Here is a 19,423-nt window from a genome sequence, read left to right as displayed (position 1 = left end):
ACGCACATGTGGGGGAGGGGGTTGTCATTTCATGTGTGGTGGGGTGGTGACGGGAATGAATAAAGGCAGCAAGTATGAATTATGTACATATGTTTATATGTATACGTTGAAATGTTTAGGTATGTATATGTGCGTGTGTGGATGTGTATGTATATACATGTGTATGTGGGTGGGTTGGGCCATTCTTTCATCTGTTTCCTTGCACTACCTTGCTAACGTGGGAGACAGCGACAAAGTATAATAAATGAAGTAGATAACTAATCACATTATTTCATATTTGAAGACAACCAGTTGCTATTTGTGACTTAATACATTAAGATATGGTAAAGAAAATTATATATTATGTATGTGGTGATAGCTTGTAAGCTGTAATAAGCATAGGTATATATTTTTGATCGTTGTAATTCTGAAGGTATTATCTTGATTCTAGATATCAGAACATTTATCACTGAAAAAAACCCTGCAAAGTTTATCATGATAAAATCTGATTAAAGGCAAGACCTGACTTAGTCCAAAGCTCATACTGTATAGAACTGCGTTTCCTTAGTCCAAAGCTCATACTGTATAGAACTGCGTTTCCAAAATTTGTTTTATTGCTTCTGGCAGAGGATTTGAAATTTTCTTGTTACTATTTATACTCTAGTTTCTCAAGCATAAAGAACTACCATAGGTCATGCCTCCAAGGTTTTGAAGAAATTCAGAATTTTTCATAACAGATATGAGATTGTGTGGTCAGATTTTCCTTACATTATATGTGTTGCCATTTTTGTCTGAAATTTTGCTATTCCCTCTTGTAATTATGCAGTGTTGTCTAAAAGAAGTACTGTTTTGAAAAACTCAACTAACTTTGGAAGGCATAGAAAAGTGGTATATATCTTGAAATTTGAATTGGTGTGGCTCCGTATCTCAAGAGCTGTAGGCACAGGCTGTATATCCTATTCCAGGACGTTGTCTGTGAGATCAATACTGGAATAGATAAAGTGATTTATATGTATGAAAGCACATGCTTGACTTATTTTCTGCAGCTTTACCCATTTATCTTTAATTCTACCATAGATGCATATACTGTATATCCGGTATGTATTTCCAAATTTGTCCCATTTTTCATTTGATTTAATCGTGCATATGTACATCTCTTAGTGAGTGGAGTATTTTTTTTAGTTGCACTTTTGTTTTCTTAATCTGTTGGTATCTTCTGCAAGATTGTTAGTGTTTATTGCATCTTAGGAGCTTAAATATCATTTATGGAGTCATTATATTAGTGTCTTCAAATTTTCATTCTTGCTGTTTGGAAGACAAATTCCCTCTTCTCTTTCAGGGTGGACTGGCAGAAGACTTGCACTAGGAAAGATAGTCACCGAAGAGGATAGATGGAATAGTGGTTCAGTCTGTTTAACATAGGCAGATATGGTTATAGTGGTTGAAGGAACTCCATTAATTACATGTCCAAATTCCACAGATGAGCTCTATACCTGTTATCCTAATGTTGTTGAGAAAGCATTGAGTTTTGTTCATCAGAGTGCAAGATGTATACAACCAGAATTCTCCTTGTATGTTGCACAAGGTGAGTTTGGTGTTGTACCAGGAAACGATTCAAAAGTAAAGACTGTAGGGTCTGATGATGCCACCACTTGCCATATTGTCATAATTAGACACCCATCAGGAACTGTTGGTGTTGCTCACTTTGATGGTAGTAAGAATGAAGAAGCAGCCATTAGTGCCATGGTTGAGAAGATAACTAGCATTGAGAGAGAAGTGGAAGGTCTTCAATTGTGTGTAGTTGGAGGATACTTACCAGAAAAAGGAAGTAATGAAGCATCAAAAAATGAAGCAGAACACCTTTCATTAAAGATCTTGGGCATGTTTATCCATCACAAGTGTTCATTCCAACTATCACTCTGGTGTACCTGTCGGCTAAATACTTTGCAAGGTAGCAATGGACCACAACCAATTGTGTATGGGGTGGGTGTGGAGGTGCAAACTGGATCCGTATTCCCTGCTTTTTTTAAATCACATGAGCCAAACTTGCCCCTGAGATCAGCTTCTCGGTGGATGTCTGGAGATGGGAGATTATATGACCTCTATGACCACATTTCTGGAACAATTGCCATTGGTCCCTTTTATTATTCTAACATAGACTGGTTTAGTTTCTATTTGCAATTTCCTGATGACTTGTTATTAAGAAACTTTTCAACATCTCCAAAAGTTGAGCCCCCACATTTTTGCCAGGATCTTAGGAAAGTCTTTCAGTTGTTTGTAGATCATCCAAACCCACAAAAAACTTTATTTCCAGACAACAGACCCAAGAAATATGTGATTAATTCTAGTGGAATGTGGGAACTTGTGAATGGATAGTATTGAGTTAGATATAGAATTCAAGTTAATTTGAAAGTTTCATGCATGTGAAGTATTGACAGTACTGTTGGACATGATAAAATTTACATATACACCCTTGTATCTAGTCTGGCAGCCTTAGGGCCAACTGGTTGCCAAATTAGAAATTTTGCCAGATTAGGGTACCTAGTATTACCAAGGGGACTTGCTAGAGGATCAAATAGGTCGAAACATGTAGTATTTTCTCAATAGCTACAAATAAGTTTTACTTTTTACAACTGTGGTTATTTAGGTAAATGTCAGCTTCACTTGTACAGTAAATTTAATTGAGGGAACCAGTGGAAATCACATCAGTAGAATTGTAACTCTCGCTAGAATAGTTTTAGAAGAGCATTGGGCATTTAAAAAAAATGTGTACTCACCAACCTAAGTTTCCCCTTCAAAAAAAGTAGGAAGGGAAAATGCAGGGTAAAACAAGGATTATAGATGAAAGATTTGCCGGCCCAGAATCAAACATAAACCTATAATTAAAGAATATGAAAGGTCCTCTCTTAATGGTGATAAACCAAGACACTCCTGTTGATTCTGCATTAAAACTTCATTACTTTTTCTTATGTCACTGCATCACAGTTAAAGGGTTTTCAGATTCTGAATGGCACAAAGGACAGTTGAACATAGATCATGACAAAAACAATAGTGATTAATATAGCCTGAAAATATGGAATTGTGATAATACTCATATTACATCCAGCATGCACTTAATCCATGATGAGAGATTGATAAGGTGCTAACTTTTCACTGTATGTAAAGAATATAAAAGTAACTTTTCTCGTAATTAGCCTCGAGTTTGAAGTATAAGTATTGCAGGTCAATAATGTACCCTAATTCTCATGAGTCCTAAATGTTGCATAATCATGTACAGTGGGCTTTCTTGTCTTACTAGTAACATTTTTGCACTCACCACTGGATCTTAAGGTACTTGTTAGATGCTGTTATGAGGGCAAAATGCAAAGAATTTGGAAAGGAGAACCACTTTGGGCCTGTAGCATAGTAAACAGTTAAATGTTTTGAAGCATGGCTGCCTAGGAAATATCCAGACAACAAAGCATTAAGTTACACTAATGCCATTTCACTGAACACCTGTATTCTTGTGCTGAAGTAAGGAGTTTTCTAATTATGGAGTGCTAGACAGAGGTTCATGTAAAACCCCTAAATGGAGTTTCCAAAGAAGCAGCTCCTCCTGCACAACCTCCTATTTATTCTTATAGACCATGGAGGGAACAACAAACATGCAACAGCACATTATACAACTGAAAAATGGTTCACCCAGAACAGAGTGTCTGCATCGAACAGAAGTCTTTAGTTACTCTTTTAATCTTAGACGGACATTACTATAACCTGCACCCTTCCATTATCTTGTATGGCCAACAAAACGTTTTTAGGCATCATGTACAGTACATGGGACACTCGCAGTTCATACCACAATCATCAATACAAAAGCCTCAAATAAACTAATGCTTACAGAGCACTGAGTTGTATCAGATTTGGATATGAAAAAGAATTTGCTAGTGTATGTAAAATTTAATTACTGCATCCTAAACTACATACAACATAGGTTGCCTGGCCATCCATCTTCTCAAAAGAGGATATAACAAAGCTGCAAACCTCTGGAAGCAGAGCACTCAGAATGATTTATGACTGCCGAGCAATCACTTGCACACAACACCTACTTGGTGGAATGAAGATCCTCCTGGTACAATTCCCCCTCAGTTTACTTGGCACTCAAATATTTGCATCCACACCAGACCCTTCCTATCCAAACCACTCTATAATTAATTACCATTGCTCAGATAGAAATAATAAAGCTTATCTCTGCTTACACTTCAGCAGCAACCTACATTATTAAAAACTCATTTACAAAACATGTACTCAAAAATAATCCAATAACTGTTAAACAACAGCCCTTTCAACTCAATCTTAAAGGCCACCCCAGCAGACACACTCATCTTAAAACCACTCTCCCCAAACATATGCAGGCTACACTTCTCATGTGAGCTCTTGACATCTCCCATCCCTACAACACCACAAACATTGGTTCACCATATCTCAAGACCCTTCTTGGCAATTGATACACATACCACAGTGAAGGTACTAAACATGCTGCTCAGTTGTCCCTCACTCTTCCACATAGACACATTTAATGTCACTACACTCCATGACCTGTGGTCCTGCCCACTGGATGTGAGGCTGATTATCTAGTTAGGATTTTCATTGTATGTATGGATCATGGTGTGATGCTTGAGGATTTGCAGATTGCATGTATAGGGGCATTGTTGAAAGGTTAGTGTTTGAACTAAAAAGATATAAGTTTGTTGAGTGTAACTGCAAGTTGTATGGGAGAGAGGTGATTGAGAGGGTGAAGGCATGTATAGAGCATCAGATTAGGGAGCAATAATGTGGTTTCAGAAGTGGTGGAGGATAGTTAGATCATGTGATTACTTTGAAGAAAGTTTTCTGAAATGATTTTGATATGAGAGAATGAATGGGGAGAGGTTGATAGAGAGGACTTATGTGTTGTAAGTGGAGGTGACAATGAGAAGGGGAGACCAAATTAGAAATGGAAGATGAAGTGAAAAATATTTTGAGTGCTCAGGGCCTGAACATGGATGAGGGGAAATTCTTCCATAGAATAGTGAAATTGAGCAATGTGGTATATATGAGTCAACCTGCTGTCTGTGGACTGAACTAAGGCTGAAGCAGCTGGGGGAAACCACGGAAAGGTCTGTGGGGCCTGGTTATGGATAGGGAGCTGTGGTTTCAGTGCATTACAAGTGTTAAGAATGGACATCAGTGAATGAGGAATTTTTTTCATCTTTATCTGTTGCTATTTCACGAACATGGGAAACAGTGAGCAAGTATGTGAGAGAGAAGAAATATATATATATATATATATATATATATATATATATATATATGTTTGTTTGAAGGAATAGTGGTTCCAACAATGTTGTATGATTGCGAGGCGTGGGCTATGGATAGAGTTGTGCGCAGGAGGATGGATGTGCTGGAAATGAGATGTTTGAGGACAATGTGTGGTGTGAGGTGGTTTGATCGAGTGAGTAACGTAAGGGTAAGAGAGATGTGTGGAAATAAAAAGAGCGTGGTTGAGAGAGCAGAAGAGGGTGTTTTGAAGTGGTTTGGGCACATGGAGAGGATGAGTGAGGAAAGATTGACCAAGAGGATATATGTGTCGGAGGTGGAGGGAACAAGGAGAAGAGGGAGACCAAATTGGAGGTGGAAAGATGGAGTGAAAAAGATTTTGTGTGATCGGGGCCTGAACATGCAGGAGGGTGAAAGGAGGGCAAGGAATAGAGTGAATTGGAGCGATGTGGTATACCGGGGTTGACGTGCTGTCAGTGGATTGAATCAAGGCATGTGAAGCGTCTGGGGTAAGCCATGGAAAGCTGTGTAGGTATGTATATTTGCGTGTGTGGACGTATGTATATACATGTGTGTGGGGGGGGTTGGGCCATTTCTTTCATCTGTTTCCTTGCGCTACCTCGCAAACGCGGGAGACAGCGACAAAGTATAAAAAAATATATATATATATATATATATATATATATATATATATATATATATATATATATATATATATGTGTGTGCTACCTCACAAACGCGGGAGACAGCGGCAAAAAAAAAATATATATATATATATATATATATATATATTTTTTTTTTTTTTATTTTGCTTTGTCGCTTTGTTGCTGTGTTGCTAAATTAGGTACAGTAGGGTTGAGGGTCAAGTCAATTGGGAGGTAAGTTTGAATGGAGAAAAACTGGAGGAAGTGAAGTGTTTTAGATATGTAGGAGTGGATTTGGCAGCGGATGGAACCATGGAAGTGGAAGTGAATCATAGGGTGGGGGAGGGAGTGAAAATTCTGGGAGCCTTGAAGAACGTGTGGAAGTCGAGAACATTATCTTGGAAAGCAAAAATGGGTATGTTTGAAGGAATAGTGGTTCCAACAATGTTGTATGGTTGCGAGGCATGGGCTATGGATAGAGTTGTGCAGAGGAGGGTGGATGTGCTGGAAATGAGATGTTTGAGGACAATATGTGGTGTGAGGTGGTTTGATCGAGTAAGTAATGTAAGGGTAAGAGATGTGTGGTAATAAAAAGAGTGTGGTTGAGAGAGCAGAAGAGGGTGTTTTGAAATGGTTTGGTCACATTGAGAGAATGAGTGAGGAAAGATTGACCAAGAGGATATATGTGTCAGAGGTGGAGGGAACGAGGAGAAGTGGGAGACCAAATTGGAGGTGGAAAGATGGAGTGAAAAAGATTTTGAGTGATCGGGGCCTGAACATGCAGGAGGGTGAAAGGCGTGCAAGGAATAGAGTGAATTGGAATGATGTGGTATACCAGGGTCGACTTGCTGTCAATGGATTGAACCAGGGCATGTGAAGCGTCTGGGGTAAACCATGGAAAGTTCTGTGAGGCCTGGATGTGGAAAGGGAGCTGTGGTTTCGGTGCATTATTACATGACGGCTAGAGACTGTGTGTGACGAATGGGGCCTTTGTTGTCTTTCCTAGCGCTACCTCACACACATGAGGGGGAAGGGGGTTGTTATTCCATGTGTGGCGAGGTGGCGATGGGAATGAATAAAGGCAAGACAGTATTAATTATGTACATGTGTATATGTCTGTGTGTGTATATATATGTATACATTGAGATGTATAGGTATGTATATATGCGTGTGTGGACGTGTATATATATACATGTGTATATATATATATATATATATATATATATATATATATATATATATATATATATATATATGGTATGTTTGAGGAATAGTGGTTCCAACAATGTTGTATGGTTGCGAGGCGTGGGCTATGGATAGAGATGTGCGCAGGAGGATGGATGTCCTGGAAATGAGATGTTTGAGGACAATGTGTGGTGTGAGGTGGTTTGATCGAGTAAGTAACGTAAGGGTAAGAGAGATGTGTGGAAATAAAAAGAGCGTGGTTGAGAGAGCAGAAGAGGGTGTTTTGAAATGGTTTGGGCACATGGAGAGAATGAGTGAGGAGAGATTGACCAAGAGGATATATGTGTCGGAGGTGGAGGGAACGAGGAGAAGAGGGAGACCAAATTGGAGGTGGAAAGATGGAGTGAAAAAGATTTTGTGTGATCGGGGCCTGAACATGCAGGAGGGTGAAAGGAGGGCAAGGAATAGAGTGAATTGGAGTCATGTGGTATACAGGGGTTGACGTGCTGTCAGTGGATTGAATCAAGGCATGTGAAGCGTCTGGGGTAAACCATGGAAAGCTGTGTAGGTATGTATATTTGCGTGTGTGGACGTGTATGTACATGTGTATGGGGGGGGGGGTGGGCCATTTCTTTCGTCTGTTTCCTTGCGCTACCTCGCAAACGCGGGAGACAGCGACAAAGTATAAAAAAAAAAAAAAAAAAAATATATATATATATATATGTATATATATATATATATATATATATATATATATATATATATATATATATATATATATATATATATATACATATATATATATATATATATATATATATATATATATATATATATATATATATATATATATATATATGTGTGTGTGTGTGTGTAGGTACATTTATACAGAAGTTTCCAATTACTTTTAGCCCCAGGCAGACACAAATCCAGTGTACACCTTCAGTCAGTATGAATGGACAAACAATCCCAGTGAACATCACATATGACACATATGACATTCACTTCCCACATCAGTGACAATAGGAAAAGCAACACACAAATTATATGCCTTCAGAACACTTAACTGGAACCAGTTTTGGACAAGAAAAAGAATTGATCATCATCTACAAACAGTTCATCCACTCCACTGTAAACTACCTGGTCTTCCACCCACTCAAAAGCAAATATAACAACTGCAAAGCACACAAAATAGTTCATCTTGAACAATTACCTGCCAGATTGGTTGCATACCACCACAAACACTCAACACACTTCACAATGAAATGGAACCTCCCAATACATTCCCACCTTAACATGCTTGGCTCCCAAATCTGTGCAACAGCAGTAGACCCCTCCCACCCAAACTACTCTGTAAGTATCCACTAACCTTCAAATAGAAATAAAAAACTTGCAACTTACCCCTGTATCATACTTCAGAAACCTCTTTTCTGTAAGTAACCACTAACCTGCAAATAGAAATAAAAAGCTTACCCCTGTCATGCTTCAGTAACCTCTGCTCACATTTCCCCCCATCTCGCCACCACCACCAACATATATAGCACTGACAAAACACACACTCCCAGAAAGAACCTGACAGGCACTAAACAATCAACCACCAAACTCTGTTTTTATATTCCAACCCCCAAAGTATACACTCCTCAAACACAGGTCATGCCCTCTTGCTTGTGCTCTCAACATCACCCATTACTACAGACATGGTTCCATCATATCCCAAGACCCATCATCTCTTGATGGAACTACCATAAAGAAGACATTAAGCACTTACTGCTCAGTTGCCCTTCTCTTTCTGCTCGTAGATGTACACACCGCAACAATTTATTACCTGTGGCCCAGACTGGTGGACATGGTCAGCTTCCAGAGTGCTGCAGGAAACCTCATAAGGATAGGAGGAACTCTTAGGGCAGGAAGGCAAGGTATAGGTAGTTAGATACAGATTTGCAATAAAAAGCTTTTTGGTTGAATTAGCCAAAGACTACATTTTTCTGAAGTGTTGATGGATACTGTGATCTCATGTTGCAATAGCTTTCCCTTTATATGAAGCATTACTTCATAAATTTGATGTGAGGATGTATGATAAACGATCTCTGTTAAGGGTTAGTTTGTAAGGAAGATTTTACATTTCAGTCTGTGATGGTGACTGAGTTATGTTTAAAGATAATGTTAACATTACTAGGTTTTACAGTAAGTATCCTAATGGTAGTTAACCTTTGGCTCGCATAATTTGGATAAATTGCAGCTTACTATTTTCTAATTTTAAAATGAGATTTTTAGTCTTAGTTTTCATTGATTTATGGTTTATAATGATCCCTTTTGCCCTCTCATATTTAATTACATCAGTCAGATGGTGCTTTTTGCACCCACATGTAGGTATTAAACCTACCTTTTGCTTATTACAAATTAAGATATTTTGGGGTAAGGTGGGAGGACATGCAGATTATTGAGGGCTTTTCATTTGGTTTGACTTTTCTAAAATGGACCATCTGAACTTGATGCTGAGTTGGGATAGTCCATCATGTGTTTATTTAAAGAATTTGAAGTGCCAAAGGAAGTTCCCTAAAGATATGTAGTAATATGCTTCCTGAAATGGATTTCATGTGATACGTAGTATTATCATCTTTTATGAATTGTTTTGAGGTTTTTGTCTTGAATGGTTGCCCTGTAGATGACTGCATGAAAGTTTAACAATTGGTTGTTTATGCTTTGGAGGGTGTAATAGTTGGTTCCTAAATGGATTTGTTTGTATATTTACCATGTTTCATGAGTACAGTATTACCATTATTTATTGTTTTTGTTTGATTTATGTACTGCAATCTGAATAGAATTAAGTTACTGTACCTTGGGATTTTAAAAGATTCCAAAGGTATAGGAATAATCCAAAGAATTATGGTTTTTATGCTTGTTTCATTTATCACCCACAAATCTTTTGTTTGTCACTTAAAAATCCTAATTAGATCATGAGTCTCATGAAAATATAGTGTATTTAAGTTAGTGACTTTCAGATAAGTCACAGCAGTTTGCATTTGGATATGCATGAAATGTGGTAAGAGAGAAAAAACAAGGCTATATGTTTAATGGTATTTTATCAGTCCTGAACCAGTATTGTCAGTAGACATTTTTGCCAACTTTATATGGCAGCAAGATTTTGAATTGTGTTGACTGCAGATACTTTAATAAAAGTTTTGATATTTATTGATATTCATTATCCTAATGCATTCTTTAAAATGTTCTCTTGCCTGGTTTACATGGAAAATGCAATGAAAGTTAAGTACTGTGTATGTTTTGTAGTAATCTATTTTTGATTATACTTTATAGATAGAAGATGGATTATTTTCAACTAGAAGGTTGACATAAGTTATAGATTGATATTTAGATAAACCTTAAGTGATGAATACTCTAATGGGTTGTAGTTTCCAGGGATTTTCTTTCACTGTTTGACTATAGTTTTATCCAGTTTGTGATTAACTGCACCTGTGAATTTTCTCCCAACAGGTGTTTGTGACAGCTGTAGTACCATTGTGGATAGTGATCATGGATCTGTGGTTGTTGTGGTCATGCATTTTTCTGACAATGGTTACCATAGCATTGTGTGCCAGGGACTACTATGACGTGCTTGGGATAAAGAGGAGTGCTAGTGACAAGGAAATTAAAAAGGCCTTCCGTAAGCTTGCTGTTCTGTACCACCCTGACAAAAACAAAGAGAAAGGAGCAGAAGAGAAATTTAGAGAAATTGCAGAGGGTAAGTACCCTTTGAGATGGTAAAATAATTTTTCTTATGGAAGTTTTATACAATTTTCTTTCCCTGTCTTTGTTTCTCCAGAAGTTTGTTACATGTAATAAAGGTTTTTGAGTGAATGATCAAGAAAAATATTAAATGATATTGTTAACAATAACCTAATGAAGGCCAACAAGTACACAATTTGGCCATTGGTGTACTGTGACACCATATATTGAAGTGGTTGGAAGAGAACCGAAGGAATTTGAGGACAAATTTGAACAAATATCTTGTTGAACAATTAACAATGGATCAGCCACTTCCTACAAGGGCCCTATAGAGAGAGAAGTACATTGAAGTAAACATCAAAGATTTGGGAGTTGCTGTAACTGAAGAACTAAATTTCAAGGAACACATTGATAAGGTAGTGCTTTCAAGTCAAATAAGAAGCATTATGGTGATGAGAATTTTCATGAGACAAAGTTAATGATGTTTAGTGGTATATAAGAAATGAATGCGAGTACTATCGTGGTATTTAGTCAGTAGTTAAAGCTGAAGGAAATGAATTAGAAAGAATAAGCAGATTCTTTACAAGTAGAATTGTTGTTGTGGAGCTTAAGACTTGCCATGAGTTGTTGAAGGAATCTGAACTCTGCATTCTAGAACGAAGAGCTGGTTACATGATAGTACTTAGATAGTAGCAAATAGATAGTATAAAGAGTAAGATTATTAAAGTAACTCGGCAAAGAAGATACAGAATCATGAAATTAGGAGTAAAACCCGGGAATATACTGAAAAGATTTTTTTCATACGTATTCGCCATTTCCCGTATTAGTGAGGTAGTGTCAAGAACAGATGACTGAGCCTCAAAGGGAAAAATCCAGACTTGAACCACATCTCTGTTCCTTCTTTTAAAAAAGTTGAATAGGAGGGGAGGATTTCCAGCCCCTGCTCCCAATTCTTTTAGTCACCTTCTACAACTTGCGGGAAATAAGTGGGAAGTGATCTTTATCCCGTCCCCAGGGATATAATGAAAAGATATCAGAAAAAAATATATGGATTTGCAACAAAGAAACTAAATTTGATGGTTAATGCAATGCTAGGAGATATAGGGAACATGTACAGAGTGATTATAGAAAAATTGAGATTAGACTCTTTGCTGATGTCAGACCTCAAATTGACAATTGCAGAGTCTTTAACGTAAAAAAAAAGGGAGTGTTGGCCAGAAGAAACTGCATAGTTCAGAGAGCAAGGCATGCAGTAAACATCACACAGTAGCTTTATCATACCTGCAAAGTCTCACCTTAGGTCCTTGTAGGGACACTCTCTCTCTCTCTCTCTCTCTCTCTCTCTCTCTCTCTCTCTCTCTCTCTCTCTCTCTCTCTCTCTCTCTCTCTCTCCAGAAACATTTCAAAAGAAAACTTGACATGTGGTTGAAATTGGTCTTAGATGAACCAACAATTGATAATAATGTAGTGCATTTAGCAGCTGAGAAGTCTTGTATGTGAAGCAAGACATGGTGAGCGCTTCAAGCTATCCCTGTCATTCTGACTAAATCTTGTCATGGGTACATGCGAGTAGAAAGCTACTCTGTCTGATTTTTTTGTGTTCAAGTACTTGATCATTTTTGTATCAAAATTTAGGTTTGGTGAGTTGGAGTTGTATATGATGTATGTTTTATCATATCATCAGTTGCACTAAACTTAATTATTTTTATGGCAGCATATGAAGTGCTCTCTGATGATGATAAAAGAAAAGAATATGACATGGTGGGTCATGCTGGCTACACACACAAGCAAACCGGGGGAGGAGAAAAGCCCTTTAACCATGCCTTCCACTTCAACTTTGATGACATTTTTGCCGAGTTTGACAGCTTCCCAGGCTTTGGTGGTGGCTTTGCCAGAGACTTTGTAAGTACACCACATTTACTAATTTTGTAATATGCTTATACTAATGATTTATTAATGTTGCATATTTGGTAGATATATCCTAATGCTGTTTGTAATAGTGATGCAGTTCCTCTGCTATTCTTGCATGTCTGGATGTGGGTTCTTTGTACTATCTTGTTTAAGATAGATTGTAGGTTACAGTAGATAAGCTGGTTTGTAGCGCAGGTTACAGTAGATAAGCTGGTTTGTAGCACTCTTAACATGTATATTTTATGGTTGATTATATTAGACGTAACTCATGCTTTGAAATGTTTTTGACCCTTTGCATGTATAAACATATGTGGCATGTTATCATCTTAGCAGAGTTTTATGTGAGATCAATGGTTTCAGTGATAGAATGGTAATATGGTATATACATTGTGCAGTGCATAGGCATGTTGGCATGCATGAAAGTTTGTACACATACAAACATTTTATTGTTTGGTGATTATGCTAAAAATAGTGGAAGAAGTAGGATTGTAAAAAGCTATAAAGAAATGTAGACAAGCTGCAGCTTTTGTCTTGTATATGGTTGATCATCATCTCAACCAAATGCTTAATGATAATGCACCACTAGTTTGGTCACCCCACTTGAAGAAATACTGATTTGAAAGGGAAGGACCTCTGGGGGCTATAGAGATTTACCTGAAATAAACAGACACACAAAACAGTTTAGATAAGTAACTGCAGTCGTAAGAAGCATTTTTAGTGGCAGTCATAAGGATGTGTATAAGTTCTGAGTTGGGGTCCAAAATTTGGGATACTGGACTTTAGATAGATAATCAGTGGTTATTGGATTTGAGGAAAGCCTGATGGATGGTTGGAATAATTGGATACTTGCAAGTCAGATAATTCATGAATCTCCTGCACAGAAAAAGTCTGAAAATGATCTACATATTGTTATCTGTATTGCATTCTTAAGTTCATCTATGGACACAGTGTACTGTGATAATTGAGTGGTTGGTAAATGGGGTGAATAAAGTATAGAGACTTCGGGTGGAGAAAGTGTACATGAATGTGAAAAGTTAAGTTATATGATGGTATAGAAAGTTCAAGAGGGACCCCATAATTGTAGAGTTTCTTCCCTGAATTTTACAATTAGGAAATTACATGTGCATGTGCTCACACGTAGCCATACCTTATGGATGTTTTTTGACAAATTACAAACTGTAGGGTCTGGTTCTTTTATTTAACCTAAAAGAATGCTTGGTGTAAATTTGTTAAAATGCTTTTTAAATTCTAATGTAAAACCAAGAACGTGTATTGTCTGCATGCCTGATGAAATACTGGAAGTCATTATTAACATCTAGAGTTAATGTCATGGATGAAAATTCTAATGTAATGCTTTAATGCTTTATTGAATGTATGCTTGTGCTTATGTATTGTATAAGGTTTATTTATCTCTTGATTCTGTAATATTTAGTGTATGGTCCCCACAGGATAGGGAAAATGAAAAAATTCCTTACCAGGAAAAATTTGTCTTAAAGAAAAGTATTAAAGAAAAGTATGAGGGAAGGATAGAGGAATAACCAAGAAGGCTAAATTATGAAGCTTTTATATTGACAAATGTGTGATAATACAAACATGCACATGGACTACTATTTATATCTGTTATTTCATAAGGTGGCCTCTCTCTCTCTCTCTCTCTCTCTCTCTCTCTCTCTCTCTCTCTCTCTCTCTCTCTGTATATATATATATATATTTCTTTCTTTCAAACTATTCGCCATTTCCCGCGTTAGCGAGGTAGCGTTAAGAACAGAGAACTGGGCCTTTAAGGGAATATCCTCACCTGGCCCCCTTCTCTATTCCTTCTTTTGGGAAAAAAAAAAAAAAAAAAAAAAAAGGCATGTACAGAGCATCAGATTGGGGAAGAGCAGTGTGGTTTCAGAAGTGGTAGAGGATGTGTGGATCAGGTGTTTGCTTTGAAGAATGTATGTGAGAAATACTTAGAAAAGCAAATGGATTTGTATGTAGCATTTATGGATCTGGAGAAGGCATATGATAGAGTTGATAGAGATGCTCTGTGGAAGGTATTAAGAATATATGGTGTGGGAGGCAAGTTGTTAGAAGCAGTGAAAAGTTTTTATCGAGGAGGTAAGGCATGTGTACGTGTAGGAAGAGAGGAAAGTGATTGGTTCTCATTGAATGTAGGTTTGCGGCAGGGGTGTGTGATGTCTCCATGGTTGTTTAATTTGTTTATGGATGGGGTTGTTAGGGAGGTGAATGCAAGAGTTTTGGAAAGAGGGGCAAGTATGAAGTCTGTTGGGGATGAGAGAGCTTGGGAAGTGAGTCAGTTGTTGTTCGCTGATGATACAACGCTGGTGGCTGATTCATGTGAGAAACTGCAGAAGCTGGTGACTGAGTTTGGTAAAGTGTGTGAAAGAAGAAAGTTAAGAGTAAATGTGAATAAGAGCAAGGTTATTAGGTACAGTAGGGTTGAGGGTCAAGTCAATTGGGAGGTGAGTTTGAATGGAGAAAAACTGGAGGAAGTGAAGTGTTTTAGATATCTGGGAGTGGATCTGGCAGCGGATGGAACCATGGAAGCGGAAGTGGATCATAGGGTGGGGGAGGGGGCGAAAATTCTGGGAGCCTTGAAGAATGTGTGGAAGTCGAGAACATTATCTCGGAAAGCAAAAATGGGTATGTTTGAAGGAATAGTGGTTCCAACAATGTTGTATGGTTGCGAGGCATGGACTATGGATAGAGTTGTGCGCAGGAGGATGGATGTGCTGGAAATGAGATGTTTGAGGACAATGTGTGGTGTGAGGTGGTTTGATCGAGTAAGCAACGTAAGGGTAAGAGAGATGTGTGGAAATAAAAAGAGCGTGGTTGAGAGAGCAGAAGAGGGTGTTTTGAAATGGTTTGGTCACATGGAGAGAATGAGTGAGGAAAGATTGACCAAGAGGATATATGTGTCGGAGGTGGAGGGAACGAGGAGAAGAGGGAGACCAAATTGGAGGTGGAAAGATGGAGTGAAAAAGATTTTGTGTGATCGGGGCCTGAACATGCAGGAGGGTGAAAGGAGGGCAAAGAATAGAGTGAATTGGAGCGATGTGGTATACCGGGGGTGACGTGCTGTCAGTGGATTGAATCAAGGCATGTGTATGGGGGAGGGTTGGGCCATTTCTTTCGTCTGTTTCCTTGCGCTACCTCGCAAACGCGGGAGACAGCGACAAAAAAAAATATATATATATATATATATATATATATATATATATATATATATATATATATTTTTTTTTTTTTTTTCCGCTGTCTCCTGCGTTTGCGAGGTAGCGCAAGGAAACAGACGAAAGAAATGGCCCAACCCACCCCCATACACATGTATATACATACGTCCACACACGCAAATATACATACCTACACAGCTTTCCATGGTTTACCCCAGACGCTTCACATGCCTTGATTCAGTCCACTAACAGCACGTCAACCCCGGTATACCACATCGCTCCAATTCACTCTTTTCCTTGCCCTCCTTTCACCCTCCTGCATGTTCAGGCCCTGATCACACAAAATCTTTTTCACTCCATCTTTCCACCTCCAATTTGGTCTCCCTCTTCTCCTCGTTCCCTCCACCTCCGACACATATATCCTCTTGGTCAATCTTTCCTCACTCATTCTCTCCATGTGCCCGAACCATTCCAAAACACCCTCTTCTGCTCTCTCAACCACGATCTTTTTATTTCCACACATCTCTCTTACCCTTACGTTACTTACTCGATCAAACCACCTCACACCACACATTGTCCTCAAACATCTCATTTCCAGCACATCCATCCTCCTGCGCACAACCCTATCCATAGTCCATGCCTCGCAACCATACAACATTGTTGGAACCACTATTCCTTCAAACATACCCATTTTTGCTTTCCGAGATAATGTTCTCGACTTCCACACATTCTTCAAGGCCCCCAGGATTTTCGCCCTCTCCCCCACCCTATGATCCACTTCCGCTTCCATGGTTCCATCCGCTGCCAGATCCACTCCCAGATATCTAAAACACTTTACTTCCTCCAGTTTTTCTCCATTCAAACTTACCTCCCAATTGACTTGACCCTCAACCCTACTGTACCTAATAACCTTGCTCTTATTCACATTTACTCTTAACTTTCTTCTTTCACACACTTTACCAAACTCAGTCACCAGCTTCTGCAGTTTCTCACATGAATCAGCCACCAGCGCTGTATCATCAGCGAACAACAACTGACTCACTTCCCAAGCTCTCTCATTCCCAACAGACTTCATACTTGCCCCTCTTTCCAAAACTCTTGCATTCACCTCCCTAACAACCCCATCCATAAACAAATTAAACAACCATGGAGACTCACACACCCCTGCCGCAAACCTACATATATATATATATATATATATATATATATATATATATATATATATAACCTATATATATATATATATATATAACCTATATATATATATATATAGACTGGAGCTTTACATAACATGTATGATGTCTTGAATGCAGTCATTTGGAGAGTTTCAACTTTTGACTTCGTGATTTATAATTTAACTAAAAAGAAAATGTGAAATTTAGTTTTGAATTTGATTAAAAGCTTACATATTTCATGTTGAAGAAAGGGCTCTGATATGTCTTGAAGCTGCATGGATTTCTTTCATTAGGAAAATTGAAATTGATTTGGGAAAAATGAGAATTTTTTCTTTTTAATTCCTGTGGTGGACCCTGTGGTAATAGATAATTATTTAGTACCATAATAGTATTTTGAGAAGTTTTTGAGATGAATAAGATTGAGATTGTACTTCTATAAGGAATGTATTTACCATAGCAGAAAGGTGCAAGTAAATCTGAAAGTGCCTGTGATTAGTTTGAAATTTATATAACCAATTACTGGTAGAATTGATATATAGGACAGAAAGGCACTGGTAAAATTTAGTGCTTACTCTTAACAAAACATAGGCAAGGTTTGGTTTTTGCTTCATGAAAAGTGAAAGTTAATTCTATAGAGATTGTCAGTTAGGAGTTTAAACTCAGAACCCACCTCCACACATGCAGGATGATGGCTTTATGGATATGGAAGACTTCTTCGGTAGTAGTTTTGGAGGTGACCACTTTGGTTCCCATGATTCATTCTTTGGGGGTGGTCACTTCCAGCATGCAGACCATATGAGACGACACCATGAAGCTCACCAGCGGGCACAGCAACAGCACCAGTTTCATCAGCAAGGAGGCAACTTCCACCATCAAGCACATTTCAATCAAAGAGGTGGCTCTGGTGGGAGGACATGTAGAACTGTCACTCAGAGAGTTGGCAATATGGTCACTACATACACCACTTGCGGCTAAATTTATCTTTTAAGCATTTAATCTGATTAGTATCATAAAAAACATTCATCTTTTAAGCATTTGAATCCATTTATCATATATAACTCTAGGACCCCTTTTATGGGGTTCCTGTATGCAGTGAAATGAGCCATAGCAGAAAATAGCATGATCAACCTAGGTACTGGAATGTGTTTCCTTTAGTAATGGGTATTTAAGTATTACTAGGATTATTTTATCCAGTTGTGTTTTTGTTTAGAACTCACTTTATTTGCAAGCTAATGGTAGTGTTTATTCTTTGCACGTGCAGCTTTCTTATCAGTGATATACATCAGGCTCATGTTGTATCGTATGTTATCATGTAAATGATAATAGCATGATTTGCATTTTTTTTTTTTTTCCCCAAAGTATTTGGTTGTCATATGTTCTTGTAAAATGTATGTCGTCATTTATATTTATAGCGTGAATTATGTCATTTGAAGTGAATATGTGAGGGCACTGAAGTAATTGGCAAAGATTATGTGTGAGGAAGATAAAGAATTTGGAAGAATTCGAATGAAACAAAGGTATTGTGAAGGTGGTTAAAGTATATTCAGAGAATACATTAAGGAAGAATGATTTTTTTTACAATTTTGTATGACATAAGTGGAACAGAGTTAGTGTCAAGCTGAAATGGATGGGAAGTATGTGTTCTATTTAAGACATAAGATGGATGAATGATCAGGGATATGTGGTGATTCCAATATGCATATCTACATGAACCATCCTGTTTTAACAAGATATTTTCAGTATCTGTTCATATCTTGTGTGTTAAGTCATGTGGCAGGATGACTCATGCAGAATCTTATTCGTACTTGTACACCTTTTTCCTTGCACAACTTAAAACTCATCCTTGCTAATACTCTTTTTACTCAGTTAACCCCTGACATATTTAACGAAGCCAGAAGCCAAATTTACTGGTAGCTGTATAATTGTAATATTTAAATGAAGATATTAGTATTAACTGGTTCTTTTGCATTGAACAAGTCAAATGACAGCTTTAAGTATATTTTGTCACTTTTATGTGATGGTAAGAGAGATATTGCAAGACTTGATTTGGAGAATATTAATTTGCATTAGCTCAAACTAGTCATGATTTAACCATACTCATTAAGGGTTGTCTTTTTTTTTCCAAACAGTATTTGTAATATTTTTGTTAATTCAGGAATTGTACAGTTCATATTACCACCTTTTGAATGATTTTTCCTCAGTTTCTTTCATCTTCATTCACTTTCACAAGCTTTGAATAGTCTTCAAGTACAAAGTGTTCCCTTCCTTGAACAATCCTTTTCTCTCTCTCTCTCTCTCTCTCTCTCTCTCTCTCTCTCTCTCTCTCTCTCTC

At 37.7% G+C, this 19,423-nt stretch overlaps 1 protein-coding gene across 3 annotated transcripts in view; it reads left to right on the top strand.

The window, feature by feature from the left end:
* The window catches only part of LOC139753205 (dnaJ homolog subfamily B member 9-like), a 27,811-nt gene extending 8,388 nt beyond the window's left edge, over positions 1-19,423 (top strand). Inside the window, exons 2-4 of one of the 3 annotated variants that reach the window (XM_071669420.1) lie at positions 10,596-10,842; positions 12,541-12,728; positions 17,875-19,423. In XM_071669420.1, coding sequence (XP_071525521.1) covers positions 10,635-10,842; positions 12,541-12,728; positions 17,875-18,066 — 588 coding nt within the window. In that variant the 5' untranslated portion in view covers positions 10,596-10,634 and the 3' untranslated portion in view covers positions 18,067-19,423. Of the gene's footprint in view, positions 1-1,318; positions 4,368-10,595; positions 10,843-12,540; positions 12,729-17,775 lie in introns of those variants that run through there. The other 2 variants (XM_071669419.1, XM_071669418.1) reach the window with 2 other exon arrangements.

This window comes from Panulirus ornatus, chromosome 14 (genome assembly GCF_036320965.1).
Source record: "Panulirus ornatus isolate Po-2019 chromosome 14, ASM3632096v1, whole genome shotgun sequence".
Classification (NCBI taxonomy): domain Eukaryota; kingdom Metazoa; phylum Arthropoda; class Malacostraca; order Decapoda; family Palinuridae; genus Panulirus; species Panulirus ornatus.
This window is presented reverse-complemented; position numbering and strand designations above follow the sequence as displayed.